The sequence below is a fragment of the Mobula birostris genome, chromosome 1 (genome assembly GCF_030028105.1).
Source record: "Mobula birostris isolate sMobBir1 chromosome 1, sMobBir1.hap1, whole genome shotgun sequence".
Lineage (NCBI taxonomy): Eukaryota > Metazoa > Chordata > Chondrichthyes > Myliobatiformes > Myliobatidae > Mobula > Mobula birostris.
The window spans coordinates 5,274,863-5,293,509 of NC_092370.1; the positions used below are offsets into that span (position 1 = coordinate 5,274,863).

Genomic DNA, 18,647 nt, shown 5'->3' on the forward strand with positions numbered 1-18,647 from the left:
ATAAATTTAAATTAGCAACTTTAACTAATTGTATAGGTAAAGCAGCTCCCAATACCGAGGTTAAATAAAACTGTTTCACGGCTTTCAATTCCAAGTCTACCTAAATTGGCCGATCGTTCTTATCAACCCAATCTAACCAAAAGGACATATATCACACATTAGCAGCCCAGTAATACATTCTTAAATTAGGCAAAGTGAGACCTCCATCCTTTTTCAAATTTTGTAATGACATTTAGTAATTCTAAGTATTTTATTATTCCAAATAAAAGATAAAATAATAGAATCAATCCAATCAAAACATTTCTTAGTCAGAAAAACAGGGATATTCTGAAATAAATATAAAAATTTTGGTAAAATCATCATTTTAACTATGTGGATGCAACCAGCAAGTGAAAATGTAAGTGGGTTCCATCTACTAAATAAATACTTCATAGAGTCTACCAAGGGAACAAAATTAGCTTTATAAAGATCCTTATATTTTTTTAGTGATTATAACACCTAAATATCTAAAGGAATCCGTGACTTTGAAAGGAGTATTGTCATATATAGAAACTGATTCATTTAAAGGAAACAGTTCACTTTTACTAAAATTTATTTTATATCCCGAAAAATCTCCAAATTCATTAAATAACTTTAGCAAGGCAGGGATAGATTCCTTGGGATTGGATAGATAAACCAGTAAATTGTCAGCATAAAGAGCAATCTTATGAATGGTCTCATTCACAAAATCCCCATAAATGTCTTTAGCTTCAGGAAGAGCAATAGCAAGGGATTCTAATATTAAATTAAATAACAAAGGACTTAACCTTGTCTTGTCCCCTGTGAAAGCTGAAAAAAGGGGACCTGCAGTTATTAGTAATAACAGTAGCAATAATTTTATATATCATTCTAATCCAATTATTATAATTAACACCAAAGCCAATTTTCTCTAAAACATTAAATATTTCCATTCACTCAATCAAATGCTTTTTCAGCATCCAAAGAGACAACACATTGTGGAGTTTTAAAAGAGGATGAATATATAATGCTAAATAATCTCCGAACATTTGAAAAGGAATAACAACCCTTTATAAAGCCTGTTTGATCTTTAGAAATAATTTTACCCAAAATATTTTCCAACCGATTGGCCATTATCTTTGACAGAATCTTAGCATTGACTTTCAATAATGAAATAGGTCTATATGAGGCACAATCAGTAGGATCTTTACCCTTTTCAAGAATTAAAGAAATAGAAGCCTCATAGAAAGTATAGGGTAAATCACTTTTCACAAAAGAATTCTTAAACATTTCCAACATATACGGAGAAAGCAATTTTCCAAATTTTTTATAAAATTCTGCAGGATAGCCATCAAGTCCAGGGGCCTTACCAGATTGCATTGAAAAAAAAGCTTTAAATGAATTTCAGCTTCAGTAATTTGGGCATCAGGAGTTTTTTGATCCTCAACAGAAATTTGAGGAAAAGTAATCTTTCATAAGAAAGCATTCATTTTAGAAGAATCTACTGGACATTGAGATTTATAAAGTTCAGTATAAAATCTTGAAAAATCTTATTAATTTTTTAATATTCCCAAGCCAGGGTACCATCTTTCCTACGGATTTTCAAAATTTGCCTTTTAGCTCTAGCCATTTTTAATTGAGATGCAAGCAGTTTGTTATTTTTATCTCCAAACATATAAAATTGGCTCTTTAGCTTAAGCAAGTAGCCTTCAATAGGATGAGTTAATAATAAATTATATTGTGATTAGAGTTCCAGCCTTTGTTTGAATAAATCAATATTAGGGGAGATTGCATAAATATTATCTCAGTCTTTAATTTGTTTTGAAATCGTATCTAATTCTATTTTAGTCTGTTTTCTTATTAGCTTAGCTGAATAAGAAATGATCTGACCATGTAAAAATGCTTTAAATGTATCCCATATGATTAATTTAGATGTACCCCCTATATCATTAAAAAGAAAAAAATCTTTTATCTGGGTTTCAATGAAGCTGACAAAGTCACAGTTCTGCAATAATGTCTGAGACAGGCACCATGGTGGGCGGGCAAGAATGATATAACCAAATTCCAAAGACAAACTCAGAGGCGCATGATCAGATATAGCAATAGCGTCATATTCACAATTCTTAAGACTAGGCAAGAAGCGAGGATCAACTATGATATAATCGATCCTCGAATATTTTTTATAAACATGTGAAAAAAAGAATATTCTTTGTCATCAGGGTGTAAAATCTCCATAGTTCAACCAATCCAAAATCGGTCAAAAAGGAGTTAATAAGTGACGTGGAGCGATTTGGAAGTCGCTGATTGGTTGAGTACTTGTTAATCAAAGGATTTAAACAACAGTTAAAATCCCCGACCATTATCAACATATATTCATTTAAATCAAGCAGTAAAGCAAATACATTTTTAAAAAAAAGGATCATCTAAGTTAGGACCTTTCAAATTAACCAAAACAACTTTTCTGTTACAGATTACTCCTTTAACAATTAAAAATCTACCATTAAAATCTGACTTAATATCCTCTTGAATAAATATATTGGACTTCATAAAGATGGACACGCCCTTAGTTTTACTCTGAGAAGTGGAGTGAAATTGCAAACCCCTCCACCATCCAAAAAAACTATTTTGATCTACCACCCTGATACGTGTCTCTTGGGCAAAAATTATATCAGGTTGGAATCGGTTAATGATTTTAGAAGTCTTTTTTCATTTGATAGGATGATTCCAACCATGTACATTCAAACTTATTACATTAATACGTTTAAGTACCATACTATAATTTTATTCTACTTTACACATGTGCAGAGCACATACCAATACGGGATGATCAAAAATGGTGGCAATGAAGAATACAACCACATAGAAAACATGCATGCTCCGGAACCACCCAATGGGAAAAAACCCCTAAATCTAACCCCACCCCCTCCCCCCATAGCCCGAAAAAAAAAGCAGGCACCCTATGATAGAATACAAAGCCAGGGACTGCTCTGTCTGTACAAAAAAGATTTTAAAAGATTCTCTCTCCCTCCCCCAGTTTAAAAAAAACAAAATCCACTGACCTTGTAAGAGGAGCAACAAAGTCTCAGCAAAGGAAAGTGTTTACATTCCAGCATCTACAAACTATCCCATGTGTATACTTCATCTTTTTTAAACAAAAAAGAACCAAAAAAATGTTATCTCTTAAAATGAAAAATCAGCGCCATCTTAAATTTAACATTAAATCGCTAAAAAAAGCTTTAAATTTGGTTATAAGATGCTATAATATTCTATTATATGAAAAAAACGTACTAATATATTGAAAAGAAATTTTAAAAAAACAAATATTATCTGAAATATATTATCTAGAAAAACCTAAGCATAGCATTTGATATTAGATCAACACAGTTTTCAAAAAAAACAAAAAGGCAAAAGTACCAACTAGTAATGTTATATAAGTAATTGAACCCTTCCCTAAATATATATTAAAAAAATAGCCCCATTAGTAGGAAAAACTACCAATTAATTAATAAAGAAAGAAACACAGAAAACATCAAACCAAACATTAGGTTAAAGGAACAAGTCCCTTTATCTGGGCCGTACCCTCCAAATATCCAGACCTGCCTCTCGGTTTTTTTGCACTACCTTACTTTCCATTTTTCTATTTTCTATTTATGATTTAGAATTTAAATTTTTAATATTTACTAATTTTTACTATTTTTAATATTTAATATTTGTAATCCAGGGAGCGGGAAGCGCAGAATCAAATATCGCTGTGATGATTGTATGTTCTAGTATCAATTGTTTGGCAACAATAAAGTATAAAGTATAAAGTATCTTCTTTTCTCAGTCGAATGTCCGAATAACCATTTAAACAGTCATACTTGAACCATAGATCTTCTTTCCAAAAAAAACCAATGATAGGCAATAATGAACAAATCCCCTTATCTTCTTTTAATGGTCTGTCAGTGAAATGTCCAAGTAACCTTCATAAATCTTCTTTCCGAAATGCCAATAATATACAGATAACCAAGCAGTCTTCCAGACGGTTCATTTGGCAGCTGCAGCAGGTATAGTTAGAACGAACACCAGTGTAACTTTAGGATCAAAAAGTGTACGAGGAGGAGAATTAGGAGAAAAAACTTTAATTCTTGTTGGGTAACACAAGGAAGGAAACAGTTTCTTATCACATGCCTGTTTCATTAGCAGAGCAAATTTTGATCTTTGTTCCATTACCTCCTTCGGATAATCCTCATAAAAATGGAGCTCAGATTCCTTAAATGTAAAAACTCTTCTGTTTTCTTGCCTGTCGCATCACTTGATCTCTAATTTTAAAGTGATGAAAACAAACCAGAACAGACCTTGGTTTATTTGGATCTTGAGGTCTCAAAATAAAGGCTCTGTGTGCTCTTTCTATAGTAGGCAGCTGTGATAATATGGTAGGAAGTAAGGTATGAAAAAGCTTACCAAAGTAAGCAGGTAAATCTCCATCTTCGGCTCCTTCTTGCAGCCCAACAATTCATATATTCCTTCAGCGAGACCTAGTTTCCAGGTCAATAATCTTATTTTGATATCTTTCCAAATGAGTTGTAGTTTCAAACAATTTTTGCTTAGTTATCTTCAATTCCTCTTTGTGTCTAATAACTTGAGTTTCAGGTCTTTAAGTTTTCCCAGAAATGACTTCATTTAATTACTATTCTTTTCCAGTTGGTCTTTAATTGAACCGTTCTGAACTTTAATTGAATTCAGTGTCCGAACCATATCTTCAGCCCATGGTGGCATTTCATCAGATCGTTCCTTTTGCATCTTTCCTTTCCCACTGCCTTTGTCACTAGGTTCAGACAGGTTCCCACTCCTCATAGACATATTGTTCCCCCTCAAGAATCAGCGAATAAAAATTTTAAATTCGAAGTTTAAACTTGGAACAAAACTGGGAGCAGCACAAAAACTGCTGCTACTCCAATCACAGACAGGTGCAGCCTCCTCCAACCGTTTTTCTGCCTAGTCCCACTGACCTGCACCTGGACCGTATCCTTCTATACACCTCTCATCCATGTACCTGTCCAAGTTTTTCTTAAATGTTAAAAGTGAGCCCGCATTTACCACTTCATCTGGCAGCTCATTCCATACTCCCACCACTCTCTGTGTGAAGAAGCCCCCACTAATGTTCCCTTTAAACTTTTCCCCCTTCACCCTTAACCCATGTCCTCTGGTTTTTTTCTCCCCTTGCCTCAGTGGAAAAAGCCTGCTTGCATTCACTCTATCTATACCCATCATAATTTTATATACCCCTCTCAAATCTCCCCTCATTCCTCTAGTCTCCAGGGAATAAAGTCCTAACCTATTCAACCTTTCTCTGTAACTGAGTTTCTCAAGTCCCGGCAACACCCTTGTAAACCTTCTCTGTACTCTTTCAACCTTATTAATAACCTTCCTGTAATTTGGTGACCAAAACTGAACACAATACTCCAGATTCGGCCTCACCAATGTCTTATACAACCTCATCATAACATTCCAGCTCTTATACCCAATACTTTGATTTATAAAGGCCAATGTACCAAAAGCTCTCTTTACGACCCTATCTACCTGTGATGCCACTTTTAGGGAATTTTGTATCTGTATTTCCAGATCCCTCTGTTCTACTGCACTCCTCAGTGTCTTACCATTAACCCTGTATGTTCTACCTTGGTTTGTCCTTCCAACGTGCAATACCTCACACTTGTCTGTTTTAAACTCCATCTGCTATTTTTCAGCCCATTTTTCCAGCTGGTCCAAATCCCTCTGCAAGCTTTGAAAACCTTCCTCACTGTCCACTACACCTCCAATCTTTGTATCATCAGCAAATTTGCTGATCCAACTTACCACATTATCATCCAGATCATTGATATGGATGACAAATAACAATGGACCCAGCACTGATCCCTGTGGCACACCACTAGTCACAGGCCTCCACTCAGAGAAGCAATTCTGTACCACCACTCTCTGGTTTCTTCCATTGAGCCAATGTCTAATCCAATTTACCGCCTCTCCATGTATACCTAGCGATTGAATTTTCCTAACTTCCCATGCGGGACCTTGTCAAAGGCCTTACTGAAGTCCATGTAGACAATATCCACTGCCTTACCTTCATCCACTTTCCTGGTAACCTCCTCGAAAAACTCCAATAGATTGGTCAAACATGACCTACCACGCACAAAGCCATGTTGATTCTCCCTAATAAGTCCCTGTCTATCCCTATCTCTTAGTACTCCTTCCAATAATTTACCTAATACCGACGTCAAATTTACCGGTCTATAATTTCCTGGATTACTTTTAGAGCCTTTTTTAAACAATGGAACGACATGAGCCACTCTCCAATCCTCCGGCACCTCACCTGTAGATACCAACGCAAAAAAACCATTTAAGATCTCCCCCATTTCTTTTGGTTCCGCACATAGCCGACCACTCTGATCTTCAAGAGGACCAATTTTATCCCTTACTATCCTTTGCTCTTAATATACCTGTAGAAGCTCTTTGGATTATCCTTCACCTTGACTGCCAAAGCAACCTCATGTCTTCTTTTAGCCCTCCTGATTTCTTTCTTAAGTATTTTTTTGCACTTTTTATACTCCTCAAGCACCTTATTTGCTCCCTGTTTCCTATACATGTCATACATCTCGCTCTTCTTCTTTATCAGAGTTCCAATATCCCTTGAGAACCAAGGTTCCTTATTCTTATTCACTTTGTCTTCATTCCTGCCTGTGGCCATCAAACTTTACAACTCCTCCCTTGGAGGGTCAGACACCCTGAGCCGATAGGCTGGTCCTGGACTTATTTCCTGGTATAATTTACATATTATTATTTAGTTATTTATGGTTTTTATATTGCTATATCTATACTCTATTCTTGGTTGGTGCAACTGTAAAAAAACACAATTTCCCTCGGGATCAATAAAGTATGACTATGACAATCTTGACAGGAACATTCAAACTCTGCACTCTCAACCTGGATTTCTTTGCCATATATATTGGTGGAACTTCTCACACCCATAAACTATGGTGAGTAATTCCTTCTCAATTTGAGCATATCGGCGTTGACAGTCCGTAAGTGCCTGTGATCCATACGCCACAGGCCACCCATCCTGCAGTATAACAGCTTCTGTTCCCTCCGAACTGGCATCCACAGACATCATCACTGGTTTATTGACATCATAGAACTTGAGTGCTGGTGCATTGTTAACCAACTGCTTCAATGTGTCAAAACTTTTCTGTTGTTCGACTTCCCAATAACATTCAGTGTTGCTCTCTAGTAGCTTACGGAGTGGAGCGCTGACCTCTGATAGGTTGAGAATGAACTTGGGAAGATACTGTATCATGCCCATGAACCTCAATAGTTCTTGCTTGCCTTCGGGTGGTAGTAGCTGTACTACAGCTCTGACCTTTTCATCATTTGGTTTTAGCCCATCAGCACTGAGTACATGACCTATGTATTTGATCTCTGTAGTTCTGATCTTACATTTACTTTTGTTCAGTTTTAGGTTGTACTCACGTGCTCTCTCCAGGAGCTTCCTCAGTCTCTGATCATGTTCCTCAGTTGTGTCACCCCATATCAGCAAATCATCAATGATGTTGACCACCCCGTCCAGGTCTTCAATCATTTGTGCCACGGATCTCTGGAATACCTCTGATGCAGAAGAAATCCCAAAGGGTAGACGCAGGAAACGATACCTCCCTATGGGCGTGCTGAAAGTACATAATTTGGAACTTTCTTCATCCAGCTTGATCTGCCAGAAATCTTGATTTGCGTCTAATAATGAAAAGTATTTCGCTTTAGGCATGCGGGAGACAACCGCTTCAACCGTGAGCAGCGGATCGTGCTCTCTTTTGATGGCTTGGTTGAGATCTTGTGGATCCATGCAAATCCTTGTCTTTTTTTCTGTGACTACTGTCACCATACTATTCACCCAGTCGGTCAGTTCTATTTGTCTTGTTGTGACTCCCATCTGTTCCATTCTGTGTAGCTCCTCCACTACTTGATCCCTGAGAGCTACTGAAATCTTTCTTGGGACATGCATGACTGGTGCAATAGTTGGATCAATCTGGATATGGTGTTTCCCTGGTAAACATCCTAATCCAGAAAACAAGTCATCAAAGTCTTTGAGAATGTCATTTTCTTTTTCAGCACCATAGCTTCGCTTCACCAGGCCTAGCTTTGTGCACGTTGCTTTGCCCAGTATTGCTGAAACATGTTGCTGTACTATTTCAAACTCGATCTTGTGTTGTTGACCTTTGTACACACAGGTGAGTGTTTTTTTGCCCAATAGCACCGTCTTGTGGCCGAAATATGCAACAAGCTTGCAGGTGGATTTTCTCAGTCTTCCTCTGATGTCCAGTGAGTTGAATGTTTCTGCCGACATTACATTGCACTTTGCCCCAGTGTCAAGCTTAAATGTCACATTCCTCCTGTTTATTATCAGATCTTGGGTCCAATCATCTTCATCCTCCATCTCTGCATCGTCAATATTCTTGATGCATACCTCCTGTTCCACTTCAACTGTGCCAATGAACATGTCACTGTTGCCCTCACTCTCTTCCACAGCATGCATTTTCCTTGCGTGCTCCTTCGATTTGCACATCTTTGCAAAGTGATTTCTTTTCTGGCATAACTTGCAAGTCTGACCAAAGGCTGGGCATTTTCTGTATCCATGTTTATAACCACATCTGTTGCAGTTAACTTCCTTTTGATCATCCTGTGGAGCTGGCTTTGTCCTACTCTTGTCAGTTTTCACAGTTTTTATTTTGTGCACTTCAATCTCTTCATTGAGCACTTTAACCTGACTTGACGTGATCTCGCTGGCACGGCAGACATCAGTTGCCTTTTCTAATGTAAGATCTGCCTCCCTCAATAGCCTGCCTCTCACTTGACCAACTCGTATGCCACATACAATCCTGTCACGTATTAAAGAGTCATGCAGTTGTCTGAACTCACAGTTTTGGCTTGCTCTTCAAATCTGTTACATAGGCGTCTATAGTCTCTGTTGGTCCTTGAGCCCTCGTGAAAAACATATGTCGGATGTACGGTAGGTTTTTTCTCGGTTCGCAGTAATCTTGAAACTTTTTCTTCAACACTTCAACACTACAACACTTCTTGATTATCATCTTGGAAGACAAACGCGCTGCAAACTTTTATTGCCTCTTCCCCCGCCACATGCAGAAACGTAGCACATTGCACTTTCTCCGCCTTTTCAGCTAGGCCAATAGCGGTGCAAAACAGCTCAAACCTCTGGATCCATATTTTCCAGTTCTCAGCAAGATTACCTTGTAGGTTAAACTTGACGGTGGCTGTAACTGTGACATCTTTTACCTGTCTTCTCTTCCTTTTTGTCACGATTTCTTCTGACACCATGTAATATTGATGTGACTCGGACACCGCTGTAGATTGAACAACGTTTATTCAATAGACTTCCATTTTTACCTCTCTACGTCCTGACGTCACACGCACTCTGATGCTACGAATACTCACACAATACATTACAGTTTCCAACCTCGTACAAAATAAATTAATATTGAGAACATAAGATGAAGAGGAGCTGATTATTGACTTCAAGGGTAGGGAAACCAGATGTCACGAACCAGCCCTCAGCAGGGAATCAGAGGTGGTGAGGGCCAGCACCTTTAAATTCCTAGGTGTTATCATTTCAGCCTCTACTTCCTTAGGAGTTTGCGAAGATTTGGCATGACATCTAAAACTTTGACAAACTTTTACACGTGTATGGTGGAGAATATATTAGACCATAAGACCATAAAATATAGGAGTAGAATTAGGTCATTTGCCCCATCAAATCTGCTCCACCATTCAATCATAGCTGATCTTTTCTTCCCCTCTTCAACCCCATTCCCTTCCTTCTGATCCTATGTCATACCTTGATGGGCTGCATCACAGCCTGGAGTCGAAACACCAATCCCCTTGAATGGAAAATCCTACAAAAAGTCATGGTTACAGTCAAAAGAGTAGTGTATATGGCCCAATCCATCATAGATAAAGCTTTCCCCACCATTGAGCACATCCACACAGAGCACTGTTGCAGGGAAACAGCGTCAATTATCAGGGACTCTCACTGTCCAGGCCATGCTCTCTTCTCAATGCTGCCATTAGGAAGAAGATAGAGGAGCCTCAGGACTCACACCACTAGGTTCAGCAACAGAGCGTCAACCATCAGGCTCTAGAACCAAGGGGGTTAACTTCACTCAATCTCACTTGTCCCATCAGTGAAATGGTCCCACAACCTATGGACTCACTTTCAAGGACTCCTCAACTCATGTTCTAGATATTTATTTCTAATATATAATTATTTTTTTTCTCAAATAATTGACCCTAGGTAATTTCTAAGGTAAGGACATGGTCAGCACAGCTTTGTGGGCCGAAGGGCCTGTATTGTGCTGTAGGTTTTCTATGTTTCTATGTTTCAACTCAAGCTGATAAAATATGAGATAGTAGCATCGCCAAGCAATTGCTAGTAACTTTTGGTCTATTCTAGCGGTGTTTAGTATTGTGGCTTTCTGGAGATTAACCTAAATATTGCTGTGTAGGCCTAATTGTTTAATACCATTGTGTAGTGACTTTGGGATGATACCAGTTGTAGATATTACTATCGGGATAATGAATACCCTGTTCATGTTCCAAAGTCTTTCAATTTCATGTTCTAATTCAGCATATTTTTTCACTTATTGATTTCTGTATGTTATGTGTGTTTGGAATGGCAATATCTATTAAGTAAATTGTTCTTGCTCATTCACCCTGTAATAATCTATCTGCATAGTTATTATGGATTGTCTTATCATAATGTAATTCATAGCACTCTGACTCTAAAACTGGACTAGACTTGTATTTATAGAAAAGAATGGTGTCTTTTATGAGTTTATATTTCAAAGCCAGATTTTGGTGAATGATGTTTGCCACTTGACTGTGCCTCTATAAATAATCCGATTGAGATAAACTGTGGTAGGCGAGTAGGCCTCTATGCTCATGTGGCCCCTTTCTCTTTCAATGATGTCGGAGGATGGTACCGTGGTTCTGTGGTTATGGATTGGATCACTGCATTAATGGACTGTGGACTTTTTCAGACTTATGGTTTTTATATTCTGTGTTTTTTTGCCCGATCCTTGTCTGTTTTGTTGTGTGAGGGGAGGGGAAGGGGGTTGGGTGTCGATGTTCTTGTTATGTTCTGTTGGCTTTTTTGTGCGGGTAGGGGTCAATGTTCTTGTTGTGTTTTGTGCGGGGGAGGGAAATCAGGGTCACTGTTCTTGTTGCATTTTGTACGGGGGAGTGGGATCAAGGCCGATGTTCTTGTGTTTTCTGCAGCGGGGGGGGGGGTCAATGTTCTTGTTGTGTTTTCTGCTGGGAGGGATGGCCGATGTTCTTGTTGTGTTTTCTGCTGGGCGGGGTGGCCGATGTTCTTGTTGTGTTTTGTGCAGGGGATGGGAGTGGGGGTTCGGGATCAATGTTCTTGTTGCATTTTGTGCAGGGAGGGAGAAGGGGTTTAGGGGGTCGGGATGCCGTTCTTTTTTGTGCAGGGGTTGGTTCCCCCTGAATGACTTTCATGTTCTTTCTTTGTTTTGTGGCTATTTGGAAAAGATGAATCTCAGAGTTGTATATGGATACATACATAAGACCATAAGACAATAAGATATAAGAGCAGAAGTAGGCCATTCGGCCCATCAAGTCTGCTCCACCATTCAATCATGGGCTGATTCAGTTCTTCCAGTCATCCCCACTCCCCTGCTTTCACTCCATACCCTTTGATGCCCTGGCTAATCAAGAACCTGTCTATCTCTGCCTTAAATGCACCCAATGACTTGGCCTCCGCAGCCGTTTGTGGCAACAAATTTCACAGATTTACCACCCTCAGACTAAAGTAATTTCTCAGCATCTCAGTTCTAAAAGAATGTCCTTCAATCCTGAAGTCATGCCCTCTTGTCCTAGAGTCCCCTACCATGAGAAATAACCTTGCCATATCTAATCTGTTCAGGCCTTTTACCATTTGGAATGTTTCTATGAGATCCTCCTTCATTCTCCTGAACTCCAGGGAATACAGTCCAAGAGCTGCCAGATGTTCCTCATATGGCAACCCTTTCAGTCCTGGAATCATTCTCATGAATCTTCTCTGAGCCCTCTCCAATGTCAGTATATCCTTTCTAAAATAAGGAGCCCAAAACTGCACACAATACTCCAAGTATGGCCTTACGAGTGCCTTATAGAGCCTCAACATCACATCCCTGCTCTTATATTCTATACCTCCAGAAATGAATGCCAACATTGCGTTTGATTTCTTCACCGCCAACTCAATCTGGAGGTTAACCTTTAGGGTATCTTGCACAAGGACTCCCATGTCCCTTTGCATCTCTGCATTTTGCCCACAAGAAAATGAATCTCAGGGTTGTGCATGGTGACATATATGTACTTTGATGACAAATTTACTTTGAACTCGCCATTCCCAATTACCTTCGCTGCTGCCAGACTTACAAGCCACTCTCCGCTCCACATTGACAAATACAGTACTGTCTTAGGCAGCCTAGTTATGCATATGAACCTTAGACTTTTGCATAGTACTGTACATGTTGGCTCCAGGACAAGTCCTCCGAAATGATCACAGTGAAGAATTTAAAGTTGCTGACCCTCTCCACCTCTGATCTCCCGATGAGGACTGGCTCATAGACCTCGGCTTTCCTGCTCCTGAAGTCAATAATCAGCTCCTTGGTCTTGCTGCTATTGAGTGAAAGGTTATTGTTACGACACCCCTCAGTCGGATGTTCAATCTCCCTCTATGCTGATTCGTCACCACCTTTGATTTGGGCCACGACAGTGATGTCGCCAGCAAACATGAATCTGACATTGGACCTTACAGTCATAATTATAAAGTAATTGGAGCGGGTGCTAAGCGCACAACCCTGTGGTGCATCTGTACTGATGAAAAACCCGGCAGACCAAACAGTATTCATAGAAATGGGCAGTCGACGTTTACTATACTAACGTTGACTGTACTCTTCCAAGATGCTGTCTGACCTGCTGAGTTCCAGTGTGTTGCTCTGGATTTCCAGTCTCTGCAGATTTTCTCTTGCTTGAGGAAATCCCCTTGCCTCTATTTATTTGTCTGAAAACGAATGACACTTTAATAGCCGGAAGTACCCCTCTCCAAGGCATCCAAGGCATGTTTCCCAAATGCACAGTTCTTAGCTTTTTTCAAAAAATCACCAGAGAGAATCTGCCATCTCCATGGCGACAGCCGCTCCACGCATGCGCCGTCGGCAGCGCCGAGCGGAAACGTCTGCGGCGGAAGTGACGCGAGGCAGCGCGGAGCCATGGCGGAGGCAGTGGCGGAGCTGCTGTTCCTCGATACCTTTAAGCATACCAACTCTGAGGTAAAGTCCGCGCTCCGTCTCGCTTTCGTTGTCGTACTCGCCCGCGGCTTTTGCCGCGGATACTGTCTTAGCGATGTCGGGATCACAAGCTTGAACTGGGGCCTGTAGCAGTGGAGGGACTGGGATCGGGGAGGAAACAACATTCAAGATTGTTTATTGTCTTTTCCAGTGGACAAGTGTAAAGGAGAACCAAATAATTGTTACTGTGGTACCGATGCAGGAAATAATATAAAGAACATAAAACCACAATAAATATAAATACATAAGGTAGCTTATATAGGTGAATTGATTGTATGTCTATTGAGTGACGCTAGGCACAGGAGTGTCTGTACTTAAGGTCTGTACTTGACTGGAAATGATAAAGTAGTGGTGGTTGGGGGTGTGGAGGGGCGGGTTAGTGGGTGGAGGTGTTGATCAGCCTTACTGCTTGGGGAAAGTAACTGTTTTTGAGTCTGTTGTGTGGATTCTACGCAGCATCTTCCCTGATGGGTGTGGGACAAACAGTCTATCAGCAGGGTGGGTGGGATCCTTCTTCATGTTGCTGGTGCCTTTAGGGTGGGTAGGCTGGTGCCAGTGATGCATTGGGCAGTTTTAATTAACCAATGTAAAGCCTTCCTGTCAGCCCAAGTGTCATTTCCACACCAAGCAGTAATGCAGGCGATCAGGATGCTTTTTACTGCACCTCTGTAGAATAATGTGAGTATAGATGTACTTGCATTTAGCTTAATGATACTTCTATCCCCTATAAATCATATGATTTCAGTGGTGAGCAACAAAACACCGCAAACAGAGTCGTTCGGAATCTGCATTGGCTCTATTACCACTGAGTTATATTATGTCAATGTTATTTTGCCGCAGCAGTATATCAGATTCAGGTTTAACATCACTGGCATATGCCTAGCCACACGGTAATGGGTGTAGTGAGAGTAGAGAGGTGGGCAAATCACACATCCCTTTGGTGTGCCAGTGTTGATTGTCAGCAAGGTGGAGCTGTTATTTCTGATCCATACAGCTTGTGGCCTTCCGGTTAGGAAGTCAAGGATCCAGTTGCAGAGGAAGGTACAAAGCTCCAGATTCTCAGAAACATAGAAAACCTACAGAACAATACAGGCCCTTTGGCCCACAAAGTTGTGCTGAACATGTCCCTACCTTAGAAATTACTAGGCTTACCCATAGCCCTCTATTTTTCTAAGCTCCATGTACCTATCCAAAAGTCTCTTAAAAGACCCTATCGTATCCGGCTCCACCACCATTGCCGGCAGCCCATTCCACACACTCACCACTCTCTATGAGTTAAAAACTTACCCCTGACATCTCCTCTGTACCTACTCCCCAGCACCTTAAGCCTGTGTCCTGTTGTGGCAACTATTTCAGCCCTGGGAAAAAGCCTCTGACTATCCACATGATTAATGCCTGTCATCATCTTATACACCTCTATCAGGTCACCTGTCATCCTCTGTTGCTCCAAGGAGAAAAAGCTGAGTTCACTCAACCTATTCTCATAAGGCATGCTCCCCAATCCAGGCAACATCTCTGCACCCTTTCTATGGCTTCCACATTCTTCCTGTAGTGAGGCAACCAGAACTGAGCACAGTACTCCAAGTGAGGTCTGACCAGGGTCCTATATAGCTGTAACATTACCTCTTGGCTCCTAAATTCAACTCCACGATTGATGAAGGCCAATACACTGTACGCCTTCTTAACCACAGAGTCAACCTCCGCAGCTGCTTTAAGCGTCCTATGCACTTGGACCCCAAGATCCCTCTGATCCTCCACACTGCCAAGAGTCTTACCATTAATACTATATTCTGCCAACATATTTGACCTACCAAAATGAACCACTTCACACTTATCTGGGTTGAACTCCATCTGCCACTTCTCAGCCCAGTTTTGCATCCTATCAATGTCCCGCTGTAACCTCTGACAGCCCCCCACACTATCCACAACACCTCCAACCTTTGTGTAATGAGCAAACTTACTAACCCATCCCTCCACTTCCTCATCCAGGTCGTTTATAAAAATCACAAAGCGTAAGAGTCCCAGAACAGATCCCTGAGGCACACCACTGGTCACTGACCTCCATGCAGAATATGACCCATCTACAACCACTCTTTGCTTCTGTGGGCAAGCCAGTTCTGGATCCACAAAGCAAAGACCCCTTGGATTCCATGCCTCCTTACTTTCTCAATAAGCCTTGCAAGGGATACCTTATCAAATGCCTTGCTGAAATCCATATACACTACATCTACGGCTCTACCTTCATCAATGTGTTTGGTCACATCCTCAAAAAATTCAATCAGGGTTGTAAGGCAGGACCTGCCCTTGACAAAGCCATGCTGACTGTTCCTAATCATATTATACCTCTGCAAATGTTCATAAATCCTGCCTCTCAGGATCCTCTCCATCAACTTACCAACCACTGAGGTAAGACTCACTGGTCTATAATTTCCTGGGCTATCCCTACTCCCTTTCTTGAATAAGGGAACAACATCCGCAACCCTCCAATCCTCTGGAACCTTTCCTGTCCCCATTGATGATGCAAAGATCATTGCCAGAGGCTCAGCAGTCTCCTCCCTTGCCTCCCACAGTAGCCTGGGGTACGTCTCATCTGGTCCCGGCGACTTATCCAATTTGATGCTTTCCAAAAGCTCCAGCACATCCTCTTTCTTAATATCTACATGCTCAAGCTTTTCAGTCATCACTACAATCTTCATATTCTTCATATTCTCCTCTCCCAGGGGTGAGGTCTTTGGAGCTTCTGTTGGTGTTTCTGTAGCTCTTGATTTTTACAGGATGGGGTTGCTAGCCGCATGCCCCCTCCTTTCACAGCCGGGTTTGGGACCGTCCGTGGCAGAGCTTTGGTACATATGACATTGATCATAAACCAAACCAAAGAAAAGGAGGCATGCAGAGAGGACAAAAGGGAATGTTAGTGTGAAAGAGGGAGTTAGAGGCTGGGAGATTACAAAAGGAGTGAAATGATAAATCATACAGAATCTTAACCGCTGGAAATTAAAGCTATGAGGATAAAATGTAATAATATAGAGCACTTTTCATTCAAAGTGTCTTACCATGGGATAAAGTGCAAGCATAAAAATAAAAGGCAAAAAGACATTAATTAAAAGCATGCTTAAATAAATAGGTTTTGAGCTAGTGTCAACTGAACTGAATCCCTTATAGTTTTAGGTATTGAATTTCACAGTTTAGGAGTGTAGTTCAAGAAAACTGACCCGCCAATTATTTTTTGAGGGAGATCATTAACATTTAAGAGACTAAAATAGAATTGCAATAAAATGGACTGGGATAGAATGACTAACCATCTGAAATTGTAGAATTCATTGCTGAGTCTGGAAGACTGATGTTTCCAGTGAGTGATGTTCCTTAAAATTAGTTTGAGTTTTGTCGGAGATCATTGGTGAAGAGTGGAATGTAGAATTGAAGTGACAGGTAATAATATCCTTCTGTAGACTAAACCATTTTGCAAAGTAATTGCCTAATGTTACAGATGCCATAATGAGAGTAGAGTGCTAAATTAGATATACCTGAAAATAGCATCTAGGACTCTGGTCATGTAAAAAGACAGTTGATAGATTTTCTGTTGCAGAATGGGAAGGTGTGAGGAGAATGGGAATCTATTATTGGAGGTGGTAAGTTGAACTGGAGCCTCCTGTTTGTTCTTTATATTCTCCTCTTTGATCTCATTGTATGTGAATTTTGCAACATGTCCAAGGTCTTTAATGGTTTTCTATTTCCATGGCTGTTTAGTCTGTTGACAATTCCATCCCAGAATGGCACAGCCATTTTGCTTGAATGGAAGCCCAATAAAGTTCAAAGTTCCAAGTAAATTTACGATCAAATTATATATATGTCACCATATACTGCCTTGAGATTCATTTTCTTGTGGCTATTCACAGTAGAACAATAGAATCAATGGAAAACTACACTCTAAATAAATTCCCATCTGTTACTTGGACGGAAACTTTATCAGCACTGAACAACTTTCTATAGCCTAAACATCCAACTTACGCTATCTCCAGATAAAAGGCATAGTTGTGGAATCTATCACGGTGTAGACTGAACCACTCTTGGGGGACTCTGAAATTCACATTCTGTGTATTATTTATTTACTTTTTATCGTTTGCATGATTTGTTCTTTTTCACACATTGGATGTTCGACCGTCTTTAAGGTGCATGTTTTTTTTGTGAATTAGAGTCACAGAGAAGCACAGCACAGAAACAGGCCCTTCAGCGCATCTAGTCAACGCTGAAACCATTTAAGTTGCCCACTTTCAACGACCTGCACTGGAACCATAGCCCTCCATATCCTTACTAATAGTTATTACACAGTTCTATTGAATCTCAAAATTGTGCATGGTAAACATACTTTGTATGTTGAACTGTGAAACCTAGATCTTTGTGGGTTACATGGTTTTGGTTTATTATTGTCATGTGTACCAAGATACAGTAAAAAAAACTTGTTTTGCAATGTTCATACAGATCACTGTGCAATATGCTAGAATAAGGTAAAACAATGAAGTGTAAAAGCTATCAAAGAATGTTGTGCAGGTAAATGATAAAGTGCAAGATAATAAAGAGGCAGATTGCAAGGCCAAGAGTATATCTTATATCAGAGGTCTGCGCAAGAATCTGATAACAGTGGGATAGAAGCTGTCTTTGAGCCTGGCACAGGGGTGTATCTATGGAAAATGGCGCCTATGGCAAGCATTGAAATTGCATCCCTGTCCAAACATCTGACACCTACCTTTTAGAGAACTTTACCATAATATCAGCTCAAAAATACAAGTCAAGCTCGTTAATCTTTTAATTAACGAATTATGGCACGACATGAAAATTATAACTGCACCTTCCTTGCTTTCACTGATGCAAATTGGTCTATGATGTGATCAAAATCAGTTTTTTCAGTTTCTTCTCTTTCTATACTCAGCAGAGCAAGATCACAGAGTCTGCCTTGACCCATGGAGGCTCTCAAATATGAAAGTATTAGTTTTAACTTGCTGAATGATCTCTCACAGCTGGTGATGGAAACTGCGATGGTTAGCATTATCTGAATAGCAATGCGAAGATTGGGGAAGACGCTCTCATCTCCATACTGAACAAAAAATCAAGAAGCTCTTCAGGTCTTGATATTTTCATGTTGACCTGCCTAGAGAATCATGGTCTGATCAGGGACAGTCAACATAGCTTTGTGAAGAGCAGATCGTGTCTAACAAACCTGATAGAGTTCTTTGAGGAGGTGACCAGGCATATAGATGAGGG

General features: G+C 40.1%; 1 protein-coding gene across 3 annotated transcripts in view; it reads left to right on the plus strand.

Annotated features, from left to right (window-relative positions):
* The first annotated feature begins 13,287 nt into the window (after nt 1-13,287).
* Nucleotides 13,288-18,647, plus strand: part of virma (vir like m6A methyltransferase associated) — a 141,165-nt gene continuing 135,805 nt past the window's right edge. For all 3 annotated transcript variants that reach the window (XM_072251837.1, XM_072251846.1, XM_072251855.1), the window contains exon 1: nt 13,288-13,370. In XM_072251837.1, the coding sequence (XP_072107938.1) occupies nt 13,311-13,370 (60 nt within the window). In that variant the 5' untranslated portion in view covers nt 13,288-13,310. The remainder of the gene's footprint in view (nt 13,371-18,647) is intronic.